The 21,343-nt window shown below is 30.9% G+C and overlaps 1 protein-coding gene across 7 annotated transcripts in view; it reads left to right on the forward strand.

Moving 5' to 3' along the window:
• LOC148627063 (uncharacterized) overlaps positions 1-21,343 on the forward strand; it is a 55,094-nt gene that overhangs the window by 11,377 nt on the left and 22,374 nt on the right. For 6 of the 7 annotated variants that reach the window (XM_088566680.1, XM_088566671.1, XM_088566663.1 and 3 more), the window contains exons 2-8: positions 3,555-3,736; positions 4,039-4,156; positions 4,492-4,570; positions 15,658-15,747; positions 16,099-16,219; positions 17,227-17,301; positions 20,108-20,252. In XM_088566680.1, coding sequence (XP_088422806.1) covers positions 3,563-3,736; positions 4,039-4,156; positions 4,492-4,570; positions 15,658-15,747; positions 16,099-16,219; positions 17,227-17,301; positions 20,108-20,252 — 802 coding nt within the window. In that variant the 5' untranslated portion in view covers positions 3,555-3,562. Of the gene's footprint in view, positions 1-3,554; positions 3,737-4,038; positions 4,157-4,491; positions 4,571-11,344; positions 11,480-15,657; positions 15,748-16,098; positions 16,220-17,226; positions 17,302-20,107; positions 20,253-21,343 lie in introns of those variants that run through there. The other variant, XM_088566708.1, reaches the window with a different exon arrangement.

Below are 21,343 nucleotides of genomic sequence, written 5' to 3' on the forward strand. Positions count from 1 at the left end.
TTCTATCATTTCAGCTACAGAAGCTACATTAATCAAGTTTTCGTATTGATATTTACTTTGTAAATGAATAGGATTGAACTGTATAAAACTATATAGAAGAGGAGGTGTCACTATGTCTGTTATCTTACTATGTAGTACATTTATATAATCTATAAAGGTGCAGTTCAATACAAAGTTACATGTTACACTAGTAATACTCAGTTATTCAGGATATTGGGACATATGTTTCCCCCATAATGTTAGAAAGTTTGCTCAAGTTTTCTAAGTATTAGATCAACTCACAAATGTATACTTTTTCCCGAAGATTTCTGAAAAGAATCCCAAATTAAAGTCCATTTATCAACTTAAGATTAATGATTTTGACCTTTGATTAATACTAAGAGGTAATTTTAAGGCATTCAACATTCTCAGACCTATATTAACACGAATGTGTGCTCAATAGATGGCACCTCAGAATGTCTGTCTTTGAACAAGAAAATTGTCATATTGACATTACTTGAAAGAATTTACCTACCAATAAACTAATGATGCTTTATAATTAAATATTTCTTCAAGTTCATTAAGTTCTTTTTTAAGGTTAAATTGTTGTTACACTACTCAAGGGTACAGAGTTGACAGTGGCTTTGTTGGCCAATCGATCTTGATCAGATATTTCTAATAAGCACACAATGTATTTGGGTCAGATGAATGTGTTAGATCAACTCTTGATATATGTTGATACTTTCAGTGAAACTTGTCTTTTTTCAAGAGAGACAAAATGTATAATTAGTTTGTGGTTCCGTACTTCCTTTAAATAGTTTTGATAAAGACATCTGCTTAAAAGTTTAATTAAAGCATTTGTTAATCTATTTATAGGATTACTTGAATTAATCCAATATAAAGTAATTGGATTTTAGTCAAACTGAGATTGTGAGAATTCATGGTAGATTTATGGTCCGATAGGATTTTTACATGCATACAATAGTGCTTATAAAACTGTGTGACTAAGAGCCTAGTTATATAGTATGTATTTAGTACCCATCTGTATATAAGCGGTGTAATGACAACCCTGATACATGAAGTATTTAAGCTTAGTATGTGGAACATAACATACGTGAGGTAAAGGACTTATGGTAATAGCTATTTGCACACTTTTTAATCCCTGCAAACTTTTTTTGGATAATTGAATGTGTCATGTTGTACATTTCATCACATTGGTTTTTTTTTTATGATAGTGGGGGGTCTTGGTAAATAAAGATCTTAAAGTTCAGTTATCTATCTGTCTAAGCAGGTTTAGCACCCCTTTACTCACTGACTTGAAGTGTATAGATAGACTAAATGTACTGTATTCCTTATTTACACAGCTAGGTCTAGACTTTTCTACAAAAAAAAACTTCTGTGTGAGAATATTTATGTTCAAAAATTGAATATCTAGATTACTTTCATGTCCTTACACTTGTCTTAGAAACCTCTCAATGAATAGGAACCACTTTCAGATTTGCTCTTCAATAGGAAACCATTTGAAAGAAGTTCCTTTGTGTACTGAAAAATGATTCATGTCGGTCATTAGAATTAAGAAAGGATGAAATTACATTTATATCATAACCACTTGAAAATTACATGTAGGTTTGTTGCTTTCATGAATTTCAGATTTAACCTCTATAAATAGCCTGTAAAATTGTCTACAGGTTTCAGTCCTTTTGTACCCTGTACTGTTTAAAGATACCTTGCTTGGGTTTCAGAAAAAATCTCAAATTGAGATTTTCCTTAAATCCTTCCTCAACTCAAATCTGACCAATCAAATTACTTGAAATCTAGGATTTGAGAAAAATGTCCCTTTTAGATTCTTTTATGACACCCATGCCTGATAGTATAGATAGACTTTACTGTAGTGTACTCTCTCATAAGTTATGGTTTTGACAAGACTTGGTTATTTTATGCTTGCTGTCGGAAGTTGTTCCTCCTATATTACTCTCTTGATTCTCATAAAACTTTATGCCAAATATTTACTTAAATTTATAGAGTTGTACATACTGTCAGAAATTCTGGTTTCAATAAGTTTTGGAAGAGGTTTAGATAAGGACTGAGGTATCACATATGTCTTACTGTCTGTAAAGACAATTTTAGTGTTTGTGCTTGGATTTTTAAATAACTCTACTTCTTAGAAAACAATACATTTAAGACCCATTTGGCCCTTATCCCCTTGTCATGCTGACCAATAAAATGTAAATGGCAGGAAGAGATGGCCTATTTCTCTATTAGATTGTAAGTATATCATATATCATATCCTATTGTCCTTTAAGACATGTGGCATAATTCAACAATGTAGTGGAAAGTTAATTTTAATGCAAGATTGGTAGATTGTTTTCTTGAAGATTAAGGTCTTGGTTTGACGGAAGATTTTTGTAAAAGGCTTGTCATATCACAAACAACTTTAGATTAATCAGTAAAGCAGATTTTGGTCTTATATCTTAATCTTCAATGTTAATAAAAATGGCTCTTTAATTTTCAACTTTAATTAACTTGGATTTTAAATATCGAATACTTGTGGTCAGTTTCCAATCAAATTTTACACTATGTATGTGATGATAGTATTTGTTTTGTTGGTGTAATGTGTTATGAATCAGATTGTAAAGGATGTTATGATCGCATGGTTATGATATGAGAACTTAAGAAATATTCTTTTCCTATGAACACTCCTTCTTTTGACCTAATACCTTCTGTACACTACAATCCCTTCTTGTAATAAAACTGAAAATAATTTGCCCTAGCATCAGAAGTAGTACTGTGTGTTAGAATTCAGTCATATTCAGAACAGCTAGACTTTTATTACTTCAAGTACCATCTTTCTGAAGTATTTTCAGGTTGAACTATTTTCATTATATCTTAAATATCCACTGTGGAGAGAAAAGCTTATTATTAGGGAACAATGTCGTCATAACGGTATTTAATGTGAATTCAAGTCGTAGTTTGGTAACACTGAAAGCCTGATTTGATTTCAGTCTGACAGGAAGTCACATCTTTCAGAGCTTCCCATACATAGTTTGGTGTTTTGGTATATTCTTCACAAAAAAACATTCATCACATGGTCTGTAATATATGTAAATATTTAAATTCAGATAACTTTCTCTGTTTCCGATATGTCATATGACTACAGACTAAGTAATGCTGGTCTCACTAGTTTCAAGAAATGACAAGTTGCATCAAGATGACTAGAAAAACCAACAAGATGAAAAAACAGTGATAAGAAGAATTTTTAAATATTTCTATATATTCAACTTTAACTTCCTCTTACAGATTACACTTGCCTCATATTACCCAAATACTTGGACCTTTTAAAATCTTCATATCTTGCATTTTTATTTCAAATGAGTATTAATTTAATATGACATGTTGCTACTAATCTTACAATATTAACAATAAATCTAATTAAGAAGTAGAGTCAAAGATACCTCTCTGTTCCTCCTCTTTGCTTAAGACTGCATCACAAATTATATCTTCTTATATGTTCATGCCATGTATCAGCTGCAAGCATACTGACTATGTGACACTGACATTTCTATCTTCACTTGTAGGAAGAAAAATGGCTGGCTTTGTAAAAAAGTGTCCTTGTCTGCGACCACAGATTGAGGAAGATGTAAGAGAATTAGACTACCGCCATTTTAACCTGACAGATGTTCCAGCAGAAGTTTTCAATGTCGAACGAACCTTGGAGGATTTATACTTAGATTCTAATCAAATAAGAGATTTACCCAGAGTGAGTAGAAAGTTTGAAACAAAGTACAGATCTATCATAAGCTTGTAAACATTTGTTGTTTAACCATGGATTACATGTAATAAAAAAACATAGCATGTTAAAACTTTGAATATTAAAAATAAATATGAATAATCAAAAAATGAAAAAAATAAATTTAGGCACATATTTGCCTTATATGCTTAATTACATGCAGAACAGTTGAAAGCCAAATGTTAGTTCATTCTTGGAGAAGTAAAATACTCCCTGGTTTTCTACTTCTTCTTATATCAAGGGGCTTATAGCATGCCCATTTTAATTTGTAGGAGCTTTTCTATTGCCATGGGATAAGGAAGTTAAGTTTAAGTGACAATGAAATAAGAGAGATCCCTCCTGCTATAGCCAGCCTTATCAACTTAGAGGAGCTAGATCTCAGTAAAAATGGTTAGTCAATTGTAATTTATGTATGCTCTTTCCAAAATGGTTGAATATGTAAAAAAATGGTTGCTGAGTGTTTTTCTTATCAAATGGTAGATTTGTTTAAATCTGAATGCCACGAATGAAAACTATTGAGAAGACAAATTTTATATAAATTGAGACTGGAATAGTATGTTTTTTTTTTTCTGAAAGAAATCCACAAATATGCAAAGTTAATATTCTGAGAGAGAAATATGTTAAATGTAATTAAGTTTTATTATTTGGTCAGATACGTTTCTAATACAAAAATTTATTGAGGTTGATTTGATAATTCAAAAATTAAAAGCTTCATGTAATTGCAGGAATTATTGATATGCCAGAGAACATTAAATGTTGTAAATATCTCCGATGTGTTGAGGCCAGTGTTAACCCCCTTGGAAAGTAAGTATCATGCATTCTTTATTAGTTTCTGTTAGTCATATTGAAGTCCTTCTTCAATCCATGAATGATGTGTGTACAGTGTACAAAACTGTCTATTTCTAACTTATATTTAGATGATTTTCTACACTTTACAAAGCTTACATAAGACTTATGTGCATGTGAGTCTCATTGGTTTGTTAATGATTTACCTGTACATATTGTCTTACCTGTGCTTTGTGAAGTGATGCCCAGTTAGTTCTTGTGACTATTTCTTAAATGGAATTCAAGGTATTGTGTTATTTAAACTCACAGAACACTGTGTAGGAGTGTATTTCACTCTAAGGGGTTGCATTCTTGTACATGTACACACATTAGTGTGTTTACGTACATTTTGAGTTGTTTGCATAGTAGAGAAAACTTCATTCATTTTCAAATTGGCATTTGAGTTTGAAAACCTCCATTTGTAGTTATGAGTTTTAAATGATACACATAGAACTTACACTCGTCTGTTGATTTCTCTTGTAAATGTGATACTTGTTATATTTAGAAATGAAAGATGAAAAATTTAGTTATTTCTATATTGAGCAATAAACACTGATGAAATGCAGTCCATGTCTATTCCATTGAGTTTCTATAAAACTTGGAATAATTTCTCTGCTAAACGATCTATTACAAAGTTTGTATTTTTAATGAATCCATTTATATGTATTTGTATGGCAAGACCCCATAATTTAGAATAATTACAGGTTGGGGACATGTTGTTGGTTTTGAGATCACTTTCTTAGGAGTCTTATTCCCGAGTTTCCTTGCATAATAACAATTGTTGTTCTTCACTGTTATAATTAGCCCTTTAAAGTCTTAAATAGGGCTGCAATGTAAATACAGTGAATGAATTAGATCCTAATCAGAGGACAAATATTTAAGATGACATATAAAGTAGGCAGAGTTAGGTAAGAAAATGGTAAATATTGACACAGCCTACTCTAAAGTTAACATACTTTTTATTTGTGGTCAGATAACATGTTTTGGCTAACTTTCTACCTTGAAAATGTTCCAAGACCAACTAGGCAGGTACCTGAATCTATAGATGGGTTCCAGTCAAGGTTCCTGATATACCTGTGACAGTAGATGGGTTCCAGTCAATGTTTTTGATGTACATGTGTCTATAGATGGGTCCCAGTCATTTTTTATGATGTAAATGTGTGTGTTGATTTGTTTCATATGCCTTTTTTCTCTCTTAGTTTTTAACAATGTTGTTAAAAATTTTGAGTGTCTGTTTATTACTAAATATTTATGCTACTTAAAACTAGGAAAGGAATTTTTTTGGTCTTCTCTTCTGTTTTCTGTTGGTCCATCTTCATCAATCAAGCCTGTCTTGTGATTGATGTATTATTGTATACCAGTCAATCCATTCATCTAGCCATGCTCATCATATGATAACTCAAACAAATTGAATAATTTTAATAATTAGGTTGTGCAATGTTTGTATCATTGAATAAGTAAGGTATTGCTTTGATTGTTTTCCAAGTTTTTGTGCCCTGTATTGGTCTTAAGACATTAAACAAAATGTGGACAGCTTTGCATGTGTTCAGCTTTAATTCTAGTTTCTAATTTTAGTTATACTTCTTTGATGAGCCAAATTTAATTTAAAAAAATTGGATTGTTAATCCAGATATTACCAGTAAAAAGACAGTTTGTATTTGTACTGACTATGAAATCATGGACATTCATTTTGGTAAAGTTAATGTAAAAATATTTAGATTTTTTACATCTTAGAAGAAACTATTAAGAATTAGACACTTTTTGGAGGCCAGGTGCAACTTAGATTAATATGTTCAAACTAATGCAACTTGTCTTTCATTGTCTTTTAATGTCAAAAATGTGTAAAACATTCAAAGAAAAAAAGAACAATTTTACATGTAAAATGCATTTAAATTTGACTAAGTTATAATTTTAGTTTGATTTATTGTTTTGTCAACACTTTTTGGATGTTTTTTTTTCTGATGCATGCCTTTGAAATCACCCACTACTGAATCCAGAGGTGAAATACCCTAAATTATTTATGCCTTTAGTATTGTAGATGATTATAAATTACAAACTTTGATTTGTAAAGGCCTCTTTTCATCAAATATTTATGAATTGTGTTGAATATGATCGCAGGGTATATTATTTCTACCATTTAGATTTGTTGGAGATGTCTTTCGTCTGACATTAGGTTCCTTTGCTGAAATAAGTGTTTGTCATCATTCTTGCTCAATTTTCTTTTTTGCGGCTTTATTCCTCAGAATGATATATTGAAAACCTTTAGTTATGGAAATGATTTGTCAAGGATATTTCATATTAAGATTCTCTCCTGGAAATATCCATTAATAAACAAAGTTTATATTAGTGCATTTAATACACTTTCAATAAGGAACAGAATAAAGTATAGTTACGGCGATCATCTAGTCTTTTTACTGTAGAAAAAGAAATGTTTTGATTAAAATCAATTATTACCAAGAAATACTTATAAAAAAATGATAAGAATTAAGAAGTTCTCTTAGTGGATTTTTACACTGCCCTTATCAGCAGTATGAACTTTACTTATATTTGACATTTCATTATAAGTTGAATGAATTCCAAGACTTGGAGTAGATAGAGACAATATTGACATTGTATATTTCTCATTGAAATCCTCACAAAAAATAAACAACAGAACTTTACCTCAAGAATCTGACACATTAGAATGGCTACTATAATGAAATTTGTCTTACTTTACCAATATTGACCTTATTTTCTTGGTCTTTTTGTCCTCTGTTAAAAAGGTTTATGTCCTTTTAGTTACAAAGTGGTATAATATAGTGAAGTATTATATTAAAACTGACAGCCAGGGACAATGAGAACTTTAAACTTATTTAATTTTCCAAATACTTTAGAGTTTAACTTTTAACTGTTTATTTTCAGTTGGTTAAGAGACCCTAATGGGCAATTAACATGGATATTTTCCACTTCATTTCTTAGTAATGTTTCAATAATAACACTGTTACATCTATTTTGGGAATTTTCTGTTTGATACACACAAACAAAAGAAATGCTTGGATAGTGTTTTTTTTTCAATGACATTGTTATTATATTTATATTTTACTGCCTGACTTCTAAGTCATTTTGCAAATCTGTTTGGATTCTAAATTTTTACTTGTTGAATTACAAAAAGAAATGGGGCTGCAGTGGGTTTTTTTTTACTTTAATTGACAAGATGTTGCATTTGACCAATTTGGCAATCTAGGGAATACTTGCCTTGGATACTCGCATTTCATACTAGACTTTTTATACCTTTATAACTAACAGTTGGGGTCTATTTATGTCTGTCTGCAGTTAGATAAGGGAGTACATGCTTTGTTTGGCTATCTTCTCCTTCAGTTTTTGAACTACAACCTTGAAATTTTAAGAATGTTTATACTCACAATTGAGATGTATGTACTAGGCCAAACAATTTTGAGTTTTTGTAAAAAAGTTATGATTAGTTGGATATATATTAGTTTTAATATACCATATGGGTGCATCCCCTATTTTTGATAAGGGAGATTGTGTTATTAGTGATAGGGCATCATCTTAGAAACAAATAATTTCCTTAGGCAGATCACATTCTTCAATGTTGAGTGCAGGGTCTCTCTTTCTAGTGCAAGCAAATGCTTACTCTGAAAATAAAGAATCTTGCATTACAAAAAGAGCACTTACAGAAAATAGATACCCCTAAGACTTGCAGACGGACAGAGTCCAGTGCTACTTGACTTGCTTGTACTATTAGCGATGCATGAATGCATTAGAATTGATTTATATATACAGGTATTAATTATACTAAGGATCTTTGAAATTCTAACCTAAGTTTGTATAAATTTTGAATGAATTTAGAAGTGTTTAAGTCTCAGTTGATAGATATGTCTGTCAGTTTTGTGCAAAATTAGACTTTTATTACTGAAAATTGATCTGAATACCAAAACAATGTTGACAGTAACCCTGCAACATTGCACTGGTATCTTACTGGGCTTAATAAAGATTAGTATTTATCCTTAGTTACTATAATAGAATTTAATTGCATGAGGAGTGATTTCAGGAATGTATTTAACAGCAAATGGATATGTCTTATATATGAAAAAGTTTCTAAATAACTTGACACTTTCATAGTAATGTAGTAAGCCTGTGTTCCAAAAATAGACAAGCATCTGTGATTAACAGTCAGTGTTCTTAGATGTTTTACCCCACTCATCTAGTAATGGGTAGATGGTACAATGTTTTAAGCACCTTCAAAGGTTCAAATTTTCAACAAAGAAAGGTCCTGGACTTTCTAACCAATGGTCAACTTGAGGAAAGTCCTCAGTAAAGTGTCAGTGAAAAAGATTGAAGATTCAGGACCCAGCTAAATGACATTTTAAAGGTCTTATGTCAGAATTTAAGGGTCCAAGATCTAGGACCCTGTTCATCTGTCATTCTTTCTGTCTGTCCCTCTCTTCCAGATTTATTGGCAGTAAATGGATTGGTTTTGTTTTTGGTATTTGGCTTTACGTAGATGGCACATATGTCATTAGTGATTTTGGTATTTGGCTATACATAGATGGCACATGTGTCATTAGTGATTTTGGTATTTGGTTTTACATAGATAGCACATATGTCATAAGTGACTTTGGTTGCCATCCTATATCAACTTCCTGTATGAGTGGGCATATACTTACAATGTATCCAACCTCGTGATTTAAATAAAATCATCTTTCATACCTCTTTCTTTTGAATATTGATTCTATTATATTTACAGTCTGTTGTGTTTTTTAATAATATCTTTCTGTCTCATTAGCTTCAGAAAGGCTTTTCTGGTGCAGGAAACTAACGAAGTCTATAAGAAGTAATGGTCATTATTATTTTTTTTGATATTTAGTATTAGTTTCATTTTGTTTTCCTTCTTAGGCTTTTATGAAGAACGCAAATCTTTGAAGCATAGGGGATATTAATTGAGTTTTAATATATATAAGGACTCAAAGAATATTGAAACATCATATTGAAGACTCCTTAATTGTACCCCACACATGTAGTTGAATTATATAATCAGTATTCTTTATCATTCTGACACCTTGCAATGGTGATATTGTGCCATTTTCACCTATGAAAGAGATCTTATATATTTTTTTTTATTTATGTTAGGTGAATATATTGTATATAGTTCATTTTGTAGTATCTATGCACAGTATATCTAATTTCATTGCTATTGTGTCAAGTTTCATGAGAATAGAAAAAAATCTGTATTAAAGTGTTACAAAACAGTGACCCTGAAATAACATTGAAGCAAATCTTGGTTTCATTTATTTAATATTTACAGCTCATTGTAGTACATAGGTGCAATGGTCTTATAGCCTATTGATTACCCCTTATGTAGTAGTGATTGTCCTAGTTAGAGGACCTATTGTTCTGGAATTTGCCTAGTTTTGCCTAATTGATCCAGTGCCAATTTACATAATCTGAAGAAAAAAAGGTATAATATGGACATTGTTCATTGCTAAGTTTAATTTTATCTTTCAATCATACTTCACTTCTTCATTGCTTTCATTTGTCAATCGCATTTACATTCAGTCCATAACAACATGAAATAAATAGTTTTAACATAATATAACCTTTTTTTAAGAAGTTTGATGTTTTAATTCATGATAATTTAATTGCCTATTTGAATTGTAGAGTGCTCACCTCAAGTGTGGGAGCTTATGGATAAGTCACCTGTCAAATGACTAAAAAAATGGTAGTCTCAGCATTTTTGTTAAGCACACTGCAGAAAAAGTGACACCTGGTTGGCTCAGGGTCCAATAATGTATCCAATAATAATGGTGGGAAGACTGTTGTTTCTTTGAGCTAGCTTCACCATATCAGACTTGTTCAAAGCAGGATATATTGGATTAACTAATTTTCATGTATTGAAATGAAGCACCTTCCTGAGGACATTAAACAACTATCAACCAATCAATCTATATCCTTTTTCAAGGTTTACTATATAAATTGAAAGTATCTGCCTTAGGACATTAAACATCAATTATGCAATCCCTATCCTCTTTGAAGGTTTACTTTGTTAATTGAAAAACAAGCTGAATAAAATCACACAAACCAGACAACAAAACATTCATTACTTATTACTGTTTGTTTATTAAGAAACATTTTTTATAACCCATAAGGTAAGGTTAAGATACATGCCATAAAGAACTGTGAACACAGCTGTAACTTGGGAGTTATTTGTGATGAGAAGATGGTATCTTAGCTGTAGTCATTCAGAGAACTTGACAAGGGTTTTGATATCATCTGAACTACAGACATTTTATAAAGGATTTTAATGGTTGATGTACACAAGTGTCTTATTTAGCAAAGTGTTTGTTGTTTAAATTCCTGATTGCTTACTGATTGTATGCCATAAACTATCAGGTGTTGTGGGTGTACATTACAATTGGTCTGGAAATGTAGCCTGTCATTAAAAGTATTCAGTGATGGTTTGGTTTGAACTGATGCCGCAGTTTACTTTTCTTGTATCTGCTGCTTACTCTTCAGGTCACCTTTGTGGTTTTTATTTGACTGCATAGCTTTTGCAGTTATTAAATGTTATGGGTATGCATTGTCTGTAGACATTGGTTTCTAGGCAATAAATTGAGTATAAGTGTGGAGCTCTATACCATATTAAGATTTAGCAGTTATAGCCCAGAAACAAGGCTTATTTCAAGCTTTGTATATATTGTGTTTTTCATGACCAATTTCAATGGTGTTAAATTGAAAGTCTTGAATTATTGTGTTTCTTACATGTTCAGAATCTTACAGTGTATATTTTTACAATTGGACCACAACAGGTAATACAGTCAAAATTTGGTAGCTGGAACTCCAAGGGACCATTGAAATGTATGCAAGTTATCAAGAGTTCAAGAAATTGAAGTTCGTATATTTCCAGTTTTTTTTTTTGTTACTGATCCGAGTTAAACTTTATCGTTAGAAATTGCTTACTTCCTACGAAGTTATGTTAGTTTTTGGATCTTTTTCATTCACTTTCAGAAGATTATGTTGATTTGTTGATATTAAAAATGCTGTGTTTGCCTTTAAAAATGTTCAGAGTTCGAGTTCTGTGGTCAATTATTCGTTTTCATCCGATTTTCTTTCATGCTTTCATAATACCGACTTCGGAACATTCTTGAACTTCAGTTAGTACTTCAAGATCAAAACTACCTAATTAGTGATGACTTAAATATTACCTGTTATTAACTAAAATGAGGTATCAGTTTTTTCACACCTTTTATTACCCAAGCTGACAAAATGGCTAACAAGTTTTAGTTCGTGAGGGTTATTCTCTAAGATTTATTACTGAATGGACCGACTAGTCAGTTCTTGTGTTCGAGAAATTGAAGTTTGAGAAATCCGTGGTTATTTATATTGATTATATAGGAGAAAATTTTGGTACTTTGAATTGTGTTCGAGAAATCCGGGTGTTCGAGCCATCCTACTTCAAGGAAGTGAAGTTCAACTGTAAGTCCAATTTTGAAATTTAAAGTTCCTTTGACCACATTCATTCAGTGTCAGAATCCTGAGCTCTGTCAAATATCAAACCTAAATCCAAATGAAGAGGTTTACCCAGCTTAATGATAGCATCAAACTGTTCAGGGTTAGCCTTCTGCAATTGTACTAAGCTGGGAACCATTTTTTCTACATCATGAAATCTTTTATGGTAAGAAAATGAGATTTCATGTTTTCCATTTATTGCCCTTGTCAGTCAGAGATAAGTTAACTTAGTATTCTCCATAGTTCATTTCTATTATCTATCAGTAATCAAACTTGGATAACTTTCTCATTGTCATTTTTCTGGACTGATGCTAATGTTACATCATACTGGATCATTCCCACGTCTCCTTGTACTTGAAAATGAATAGTCTTGCACTGATTTCCACTTTGAAAACATTCCCTAATTCTCAGCGTTGTACTGGGTATGCATGACAAGTAGTATTACCTACCACAGTAGTATGTAATCCATTCAAACTGGATTTTAAAAGTTGACTCTTATGTACAGGTGTTTCATTAATAGTCCCAGTTGGAACTTATAACTCTATGAGGATTGAATTGGTAGGTTATGTGTAGGGCATATGAGATAATGTCAGGCTCTAGTTTAGGTTTTCACAGTATTTTTTAGTTCAAATTAAATGCTTTTGTTTGATGTTTGCACCAGTTAATTAATTTTAAGTTTGAGTTTTTCTACTATCATGAACTTGAAAGGTTCTGTAAATTAGTTACCTTCAAAGCATTCATGTCAAAGATCAAGGTCATACTATTGTATCTGAATTCTTTTAAATTCTTATTCAACTATATTTTAATTGGGTGTATTAGTCACATCTGGACTATTTGACACAAGGAGCTGTGCATAAATGAATATTACTTTCCATTTACATTAATCTAGGTTTGTAAAGTTCTGTAGTGTTAAAGTTTAGTAAAGTTAAGGTCCCTTAGAATTACTGTACTTACTACATTTTCAGTCCCTTCAACCAAGTTTTTTTTACTTTAAAAGTAATAAAGATTAACTAAAAGCAACAACAACAAAAACAAAACAAAAAAGCAGGGGAAAAGCAAATAAATAAAGCATTCTTAAAAAGTATGTTTATAGATAGTTGAACCTTTTAACTTATTTCACTGTTAAAAAATTGAATGAAAATATTTTAATGCCAGTTTTAACCTAAAATGTATTTGTGTCAGCTATGGAAATAATTTGTGATTATATCCTTTTTTAAATAAATAAAGATGTTTATGTGAAGGACTTTAAAGTACTTTAAAACACCACAGGAGGTGATTTTCCTTTTAAAAAGTAAATTTTTTTGTAAATTTTGATTTATTGGCAAGTCATATACTCAAATGAAAGACTTATTGCAGTTTGCACGCTTTAAATTTTGGTCTTTAGTTACAGCACAATAATTCATTATAGCAAAAACAAGTCATCTCTAAAAGGGGCACACTTCTAATACTACTGTACTAAGTGTTTTTCCGGTTGAAATATTTTCATTAAGTGTATTGAGGCAGCAAAATTAAATCTTACTGAAAGTTCTATGTTTTCTAATCAGTTATACCTTATATGTAAGCTAGCTGACACCCAAGTCAAAGATTTTGACATATTATTATAGAAATTGTCAACGGGGGGTTAATGAAATTAGTAAAACCTGAAAGATCTTTTACTGATTAAGGTATAGTGTTGATACTGGGTTAAGACATAGGACTTTAGAGTTAAGGCCTTACCTACCTAATGTTAGTAACATGAGCAGTCCTTTGAACTTGGATAAGATATTCAATCATGTGTCAGTTGAAACGAAAAACAATTAAGCCATTTGTAATGGAAAACTGTTTTGAAATGAACAGTTTGTTTAGTCATGTCCTTAAGTTTTTGAATAATAATTTTTCATAAGACCTTGCAGGCTACATTTTTCCCACTATCCACGGTACAAAGTTCTTCTGTGATAATTATTTGGCAAATATCCTGTAGAGCAAAAAAAAAAAAAGATAAATATGAACTAAAGTATTTTTTGAAAAACAACATTATCGCAGATTGACTTAAATTTTGCTGTAAAAAATATTTATATCAGTCATAAAACTGTATCCCTGTTCCTATTGACTGGGTCTTTATATTTCAAGTACAGTCTAAGTGACAGCATTTGTGTATTCTATCTTGTTGAGTCTAGAACACTGACATAATAGACTCCAGAACAACTTTCTGGGAGATGGTTATATATCTACAAGATGTTTCTTCTAATTATGCTTTACTAATAAATTTGTGAAAAACAAAAAAATTCTCTTATATTGTATAACAGCCAGTAGGGAAGACTCACATACATGGAGCAAAAAGTGATTTAATTTATTAAAAGATTCAATAAGGATCAATTATATTTTGGCATCTATTGAATTCTAATTTTCTAAGTGTGTCAAATGTTGTCATGTAATTATACATTAGAGCAACCAGTTTTTACCAGAAATTGTTTTGTCCATTGTACGATTTAAAAGATGTGAACATAGCTTACATTTTAGTAATAATAGAATGTGGTTGATGTATTATATGGACTGACAGGCATGGAAATGGGATTGTTGTTAATGAAAATCCTGTCTCATCTCGAAAGCAGATTGAAAACTTGAACTTCACGTCACCTAGCTCCTAACAAGAAATGTAAACACTACCATTTCCTTTATCCAAAATGACAAAGAATCTAAAGACGTCCATTACGACAGTCTGAGTATGTTGTTTTCAAATTGTACAAATTTAGTTCATTCCACTTGAAATAGTAACAGAGTACATATGTTATGTAACCTTAAAAAGATAGGTGGCCTATTGCAGCAGTTTGTACATATCTGTGTCGCTAGAGTAGAAGGACTCATAAGAGGAATCTACCATTCATTCAAACCTACCTAAAATTATAAATCTATGGTCTTATTTAAGTCACAACTAAGTATTCACACGTAATTGTTCTGGGGTTAAAGCTGATTAAATTTACATTAGGAAGAACTAAGTGAATCTCTCAGCATTCATGTTTTACTGTTAAGTCTCTATGCATTTAGCTATTGATATTCATGCATGCAGAACAGAGAAATCTTTTGGTCTCCCTCTCTTGACTTTAAGTTAAACTTTCATTTTATCATAGTACTTTAACCATACCTTTACATTAGGTGGTCTTTCAATCTTTTGAGAGCAATTTAGCCTATTATGATATTATTCATCAAAGACTTTTAGGCACTTTTATCTTGACTCATCATAGGCTTAAAGAGGACTGGTTTTCAAAAGCCGAGAACACCTGAAATTTGTACATTTTCGTGAAACTGAAAATTAAATAAACATGGAGGTTGTAAAAATTGTATTTTCACTGCGGTTATTTCTTAGTTTTAAGAACCTGCTCCTACTACATAAAGTATGAAATGCCATATACCAGGTAGTCCAATGCATTGTTCTGTACCTGAAAAGTTGCAGTAGACCGAAGTCATGTAGATTGTGTTGTGGTGTTATTGCACTTCTGTAAAGCCAACATATATTGAACAAACTTTTGTACTGAATTCTCCACGTTTTATATTGCTAAGAATCTTCTGTTTTATTATTTCAGACTGCCTGAAGGTTTTACTCAGCTTCTGAACCTGACACAGCTGCTACTAAATGACACCTTTCTGGACTATTTACCTGGAAATTTTGGCAGGTAAGTTGACTGAGGTGTTGTCAAGGAAATTAGTCATGAACTGTTTAGACCAAGCGTTCAAATTTGGAAGATTAGACGTTTTTTTTTTGTTGGTTTTTTTCATATAGCAAAAAATGTTCTTCCTGTCCTTATTATTAAAAAGTAACTTTTGCCAACTGAAGAATTTTTTTCACTTTTGTCAGATATAAAAACAGTATTGATGAAAGGGTATTTGTTTTTCATGTATTTTTTATAATATTTTGGTATGATTTTACTGTTGCTATATTTCTTTTATGGGGAGTTAAATTATTGAGCTGGAATAATGGTGTTCTAAACTTGTTTTTCATTTTGACATATATCTCTAATTTTCAGATTGTCCAAGTTAAAGATTTTAGAATTGAGGGAAAATCATTTAAAAACATTACCCAAGTCATTTTCTAGACTAACAGAGCTTGAAAGACTTGATATTGGACAGAATGAATTCACAGAATTGGTGAGCTTTAGTGTTTGTTTCTTGCATATTCTATTTCATTTGAGGTATTATTGGTGAAATATAAATTCTATTATACAAGTGACAAAGGTTTGGAGTAAGTACATGTGAAACACATTAACCCTTAACAAAGAGACCTGGTCCTAATATTGAAAGAGGATACACATTGTAGAATTACTATCAGATTCATTATAGAAAACTCAGTACCAGTTATGTTACCTGTGTCCTTACATTTATAACACAAGTCACAATTTAATCTGTTTATATTCATTTTTGGCCAAATTTTATGTTATAGTATAGTGAATGTTGGGTGGGCAGGTGGAGAAATTATTTTCATAATGCTTTTTTCAACAACCATCAATTGCATATTTGGTATCTGGCATCAGGTATGGGTCCCATGGATCTGATGTCAGGCTTGTTGGACATCTACTTCTTGTTCATCAAAATTCTGCTATTTCTGTCTGTGAACCCCTTTTTTTTTTGCCTTTTAAAGATTGTGTTTTCAAAAACACCAAAATGTGACTATATTTTAATATCTACATGCAAGATTTATTAGTCCCAGCCTAGTTCAGTATGTGACAAAAAAAGGGCATATTGGTCTATTATTACCTGGGTATGGGGCTTGTAATCTCATCATATGACCGTTAATTCACAGGAATGGGTCCCAAGCATGAGAAATGGTTGTTTCATAAGTTAGATAAGTATCATATTGTTGGTATTTTGCTAACTGAAGGAAAAACTGTCTTAAGTTTTGAATTTTTCTGATAATAGAAATTCCCTTTTAAAAATAAAATAAGGACGAAACTTACAAGCTCTATACTGAAAAATCTACCTTGGTGTTGGCAGTAGACGAAAATCTACACAAGACCAGCTATACTTTGCTCTGTTAAACCATGTATATTGATGAATATTCTACTGGTGGTAGGAAAACATGTAAAATTTTGTTATAAAGATTGTAAAATATATGAAAATGTTAAACAATCTGTTGATCATTTTCTTTTTCATTTTAGCCTGATGTGATTGGTAACCTTACAAGTCTTTTAGAACTTTGGTGTGACAATAACCTAATCACACAGATAACACCAGTAAGTATATAGTAACATATTGGTAAGGAATGCTTACATCTATATGGTATGTAGCATTGTATTGATTAGTTTTAATCAGACGAGTCTTTATACTGTCTGAATCATACCAACAAGTGAAGACATATTAACTTTTGACCTACGCCACCACTAGTAAAAGTAGGTCTATTGGCAGTTTGTCTGTCCTCCATCCATCATGCTTAAGGGGTTCTAAGACATTTTTTCAGCAGTGTATGCTATCATTAATTCATTACTTTAGGAAATTCTTAACTTAAAACTTGCTTTACACTTTAATATATGCTTAAGATACTTTAGTATGGTTCTGCCTAAAAACCAGGCAGGGGTGATTCATCATATCTTAAGGTAATCAATGAAATTTTATAAATACATTTGTAAGGTCTGAAAAACATCTCTTTCTATGCTCATGTCTGTGGATCTGCTACTTATCGTGAAATATTTTTTGACTGGTAATGGTGTAAAAATTCTGGCAGGACGTTTTGCTGTACTTTTTTGTGTAGTAGAACATAGCCAAAATCTAAGTGTTAATACCCTCAGTGGGCAACTTCCATTTGCAATTTGATTTTACAGTTTCTGTGAGGCTTACTGAAGGATTTCCAATAAAATAATATTTGCGTTTGTGTTTATTTCTTGAAATATTTCATGACTGGTTATAGTATAAAAATTCTGGAGGGAAATTTTCCTGTACTTTTTCTGTAGTAGAGCATAACCAAATAATTTGAAGTTTTTAATATCTCCACTGGACTACTTTTATTAGCACTTATATTTCCTTATACAGTTTCTAATGGGCCTACATAAGGATTTGCAATAAAAATATTTGGGATTAAGAAATGTATGAATTACCCTTGATAAGCCTCCGTCTGGTTTTAAGGCAGTGCTGTACTTAAGTGCTCACAAATATATGAGATATATGATGTATGAAATATATGATGCTGGTCCAGACATGTATTGCTCATGATTTTAAAGATTCTGCTTTGAATTTCCAAGCCTTCAATCAAAATACTTTGACAACATTTAATTATACCTAATGTTTTTTAGTGTATGTAATCAAATAACTGATACTGGTCAGTTTGTGTCTGTTTTTATTTCAGATAGGGGATTTGATGAGAAGGGGTTTTTATTAAACCTAGGTAGTCCATTACTGAATTTCTTAATGGACTTCTTTGACTAATAGCTTTCTGAAGCAATTATTGACAAAATAAACTATTTTAATGGTCAATAAACAGAGTACTTTGTATTCAAGAATTAAGATTGAAAACACCTTTATATGACCTGTTCTGATTTTTATGATATGGTCCAAATTTTATTTTTTTTTATTGTATTTCATTTATTAGATCAGATGTACCCAATTATCTTAAATCCATTTCAATTATTCTTGATTTACTAGGAAATTTAAATATGATAAGGACAGGATAATGTAGCCTTTCCTTTGTGCAATCAACTTTTACGCTTTAATGCATATTAAAAATATACACTCATGTATCTAATGCTTAATTTAATGCTTGGGAATGCATAAAAAATCTTTTAGAAGAGAAAAAAATATGAATTTATGAGGTTTGAATAGACAAGAAGGTAGAATTCAATACAAAGTGTTGAAAGTTAGTAGGAATCTGAAGACAGTCATGGCTTGGTGTCAGGATAATTTATATGGAATTTCTATTTTGATGAATAAAGGTTTTATTTGGATAGTCTAAATTTTAACTTACAGAAAACCTTTCTGACTCAGACTGTCATGATAACCTTATTTTATTTTCAAAGTTCTCCAGCTCTTTCCATTTGTAAAGCCAACAGTTTAGTGTGACTTAGTAATTTTGGTAACAACAATTCAAAACTTCTGTAATTTATTTGGCAATTACACTTTCATTTTGAAAAAAAAAATTGCCAAAACCTAATCAATCTAATCAGTAAGAGAATTTATTGTTTAGTTAGATTTGTTATAAGAAATGTCTTAATTATTGATTGACTTTTTGGTTATTTAAGGTTTGATGGAGAAGGTAAAACTTTGAACTTACAAAGTGATTAGAAAATAAATACATTTTTAGATTTGGATGTGGATAGTGCTGTCTGTAGGAAGGATAGGATTTGTCTATTTTTATCATTATGACAAAGTCAGAATTGTAATTAAATGTTTATACCTTTTGTATTTGCTTTACTTCATTTGAATCTTTGTACACCACACATGCAGTCCCTAAAAAATGCCATAAAAGCTAAAAATGAATTGAGATATAGAAATTGACAGTATTTATGTGTCTTTTCACGGAACATAAAGTGTTGTACAATTTCAATAGCATTTTACTTTGTTTGAAATTTTATTCATGAAGCATGTTTAAATGTTTCTATTAAAACTGAAATTGGCTGATTAAAGTTTTATAGAAACTAATTTATAAGAACATGTGAAATGATATTAAAGTGGTGAATTTTCATTTTATTTCCAGTTCTGAGGTTTTAAGTTTCATTTTGTCCAATTTTATCATGTAAAAAAGTTGAAATTCATTATACAATTTGAACCACCCTAAAATAAGTACAATGTAAAAGAGTTGAAAAGAAAAATTGAAATTAAAGTACTTAAAATTTATAAATTTCATATGGTCTGAGATTGAAAAGTACTAAAAACATGTTAGAATTCTATGTAATTCTGTGTTTATTACTTTTATACCTGGGTTTATATAATGTATGTAGTGAATCAGCAGATATTTGATTCTCAAAGTATCATTTTGATGCGTCACTTATACACCTTGTCAAAATATATAATGATTTTAAGACCTAACATGTTGATTTCTTTTCATTATAGACAATTGGTAATTTGAAACAGCTCATGTTTTTGGATGGGTCTAAAAATAAGTTGCAGTCTTTACCAACAGAATTAGAAGGTTGTTCCTCCTTGGCTGACCTACATCTAACGACCAATCAGCTACAATCTCTTCCAGACTCTATAGGTAAGAGAAGTTACATGGCTGACAAAGTTAAAACAATCTGCAGCACTTCATGCTTTTTTCCACAGTCCTTTAACCATGATTATCTAGCTTATATATTAACCCAACTCTGTAGAATGAGGTCTATATTGTCTTTCTGTCTGTCCGTCTGTTGACTGTACCTCTTAATTTGATGCAAATACATGTAGTAGGTATTGCTTTACTCTGGATGACCTATAAATTTACAACTAGTCAGTTATACGTTCTTTTGAATAAATAAGGCATTACTATCCAAGATTATCTCTACATGAAAAAAAGGGCAACAGATCCTCTCAAATTGTATTAGTGATAGTGTTTTTAAGTCTTAAAATGTGCTGTTAAATTGAATGAAGTTATTTATTGCTATGTTTCTGTTACAAAGAAATTAACATCTTCAACAAAATCATTTAAACAGTACATAACACTAGCAAACTATTAAACATCTTGTTGACTCCAGTCTGGTTCTAAATTTCTATTTTCTTCTGAAGCCTACAGAAAGGATCATTTTTAAAAAAGTTTAACAAAATAATGTATACATTCTTGTGGCAAGATTAATTCTGTTAAGACTTTAAAAAGCAAAAAAAAATGGGGCCTAGAGATTTGTTCTACATTTACTTTTTCCAAATGTCACCAAATTAAAAGTAACAGTCTAAAGGGGTAACATCCTTTGTTGAAAAGTCTAAAGTCAAAGGCATGATACTACAAGTTAGAATGAATACATTCTCTTATACGATATCAAAAGAAAATCGCTTATCTTAAATTTAGGTTTAAAGTCTCTATTATAATGTAGCTTTATATCCTGGGGCTCAGATTTTAAAAAATTTTAGTAGAAAATCGTAAATTAGAGTAGTTGAGGTGTGAAAGGTTTTCACACATTAATTGTATCTGATGTGATAATAAGCTTATATGGGACTTTGATACTTAAGGTGAACATTTATAGAACTATTGTCATAAACACATATCTATTTATAGAACATATCTATGATCAGTTATGGTGAACATTTATAGAACATATCTATGATCAGTTATGTTTGATTTCTCAAGATGTATTTTGTCAAGAGTTAAAATTAGAAATA

The sequence above is a fragment of the Perna viridis genome, chromosome 1 (assembly GCF_037379345.1).
Source record: "Perna viridis isolate PV_CMFRI_1.1 ecotype Kerala chromosome 1, ASM3737934v1, whole genome shotgun sequence".
NCBI lineage: Eukaryota > Metazoa > Mollusca > Bivalvia > Mytilida > Mytilidae > Perna > Perna viridis.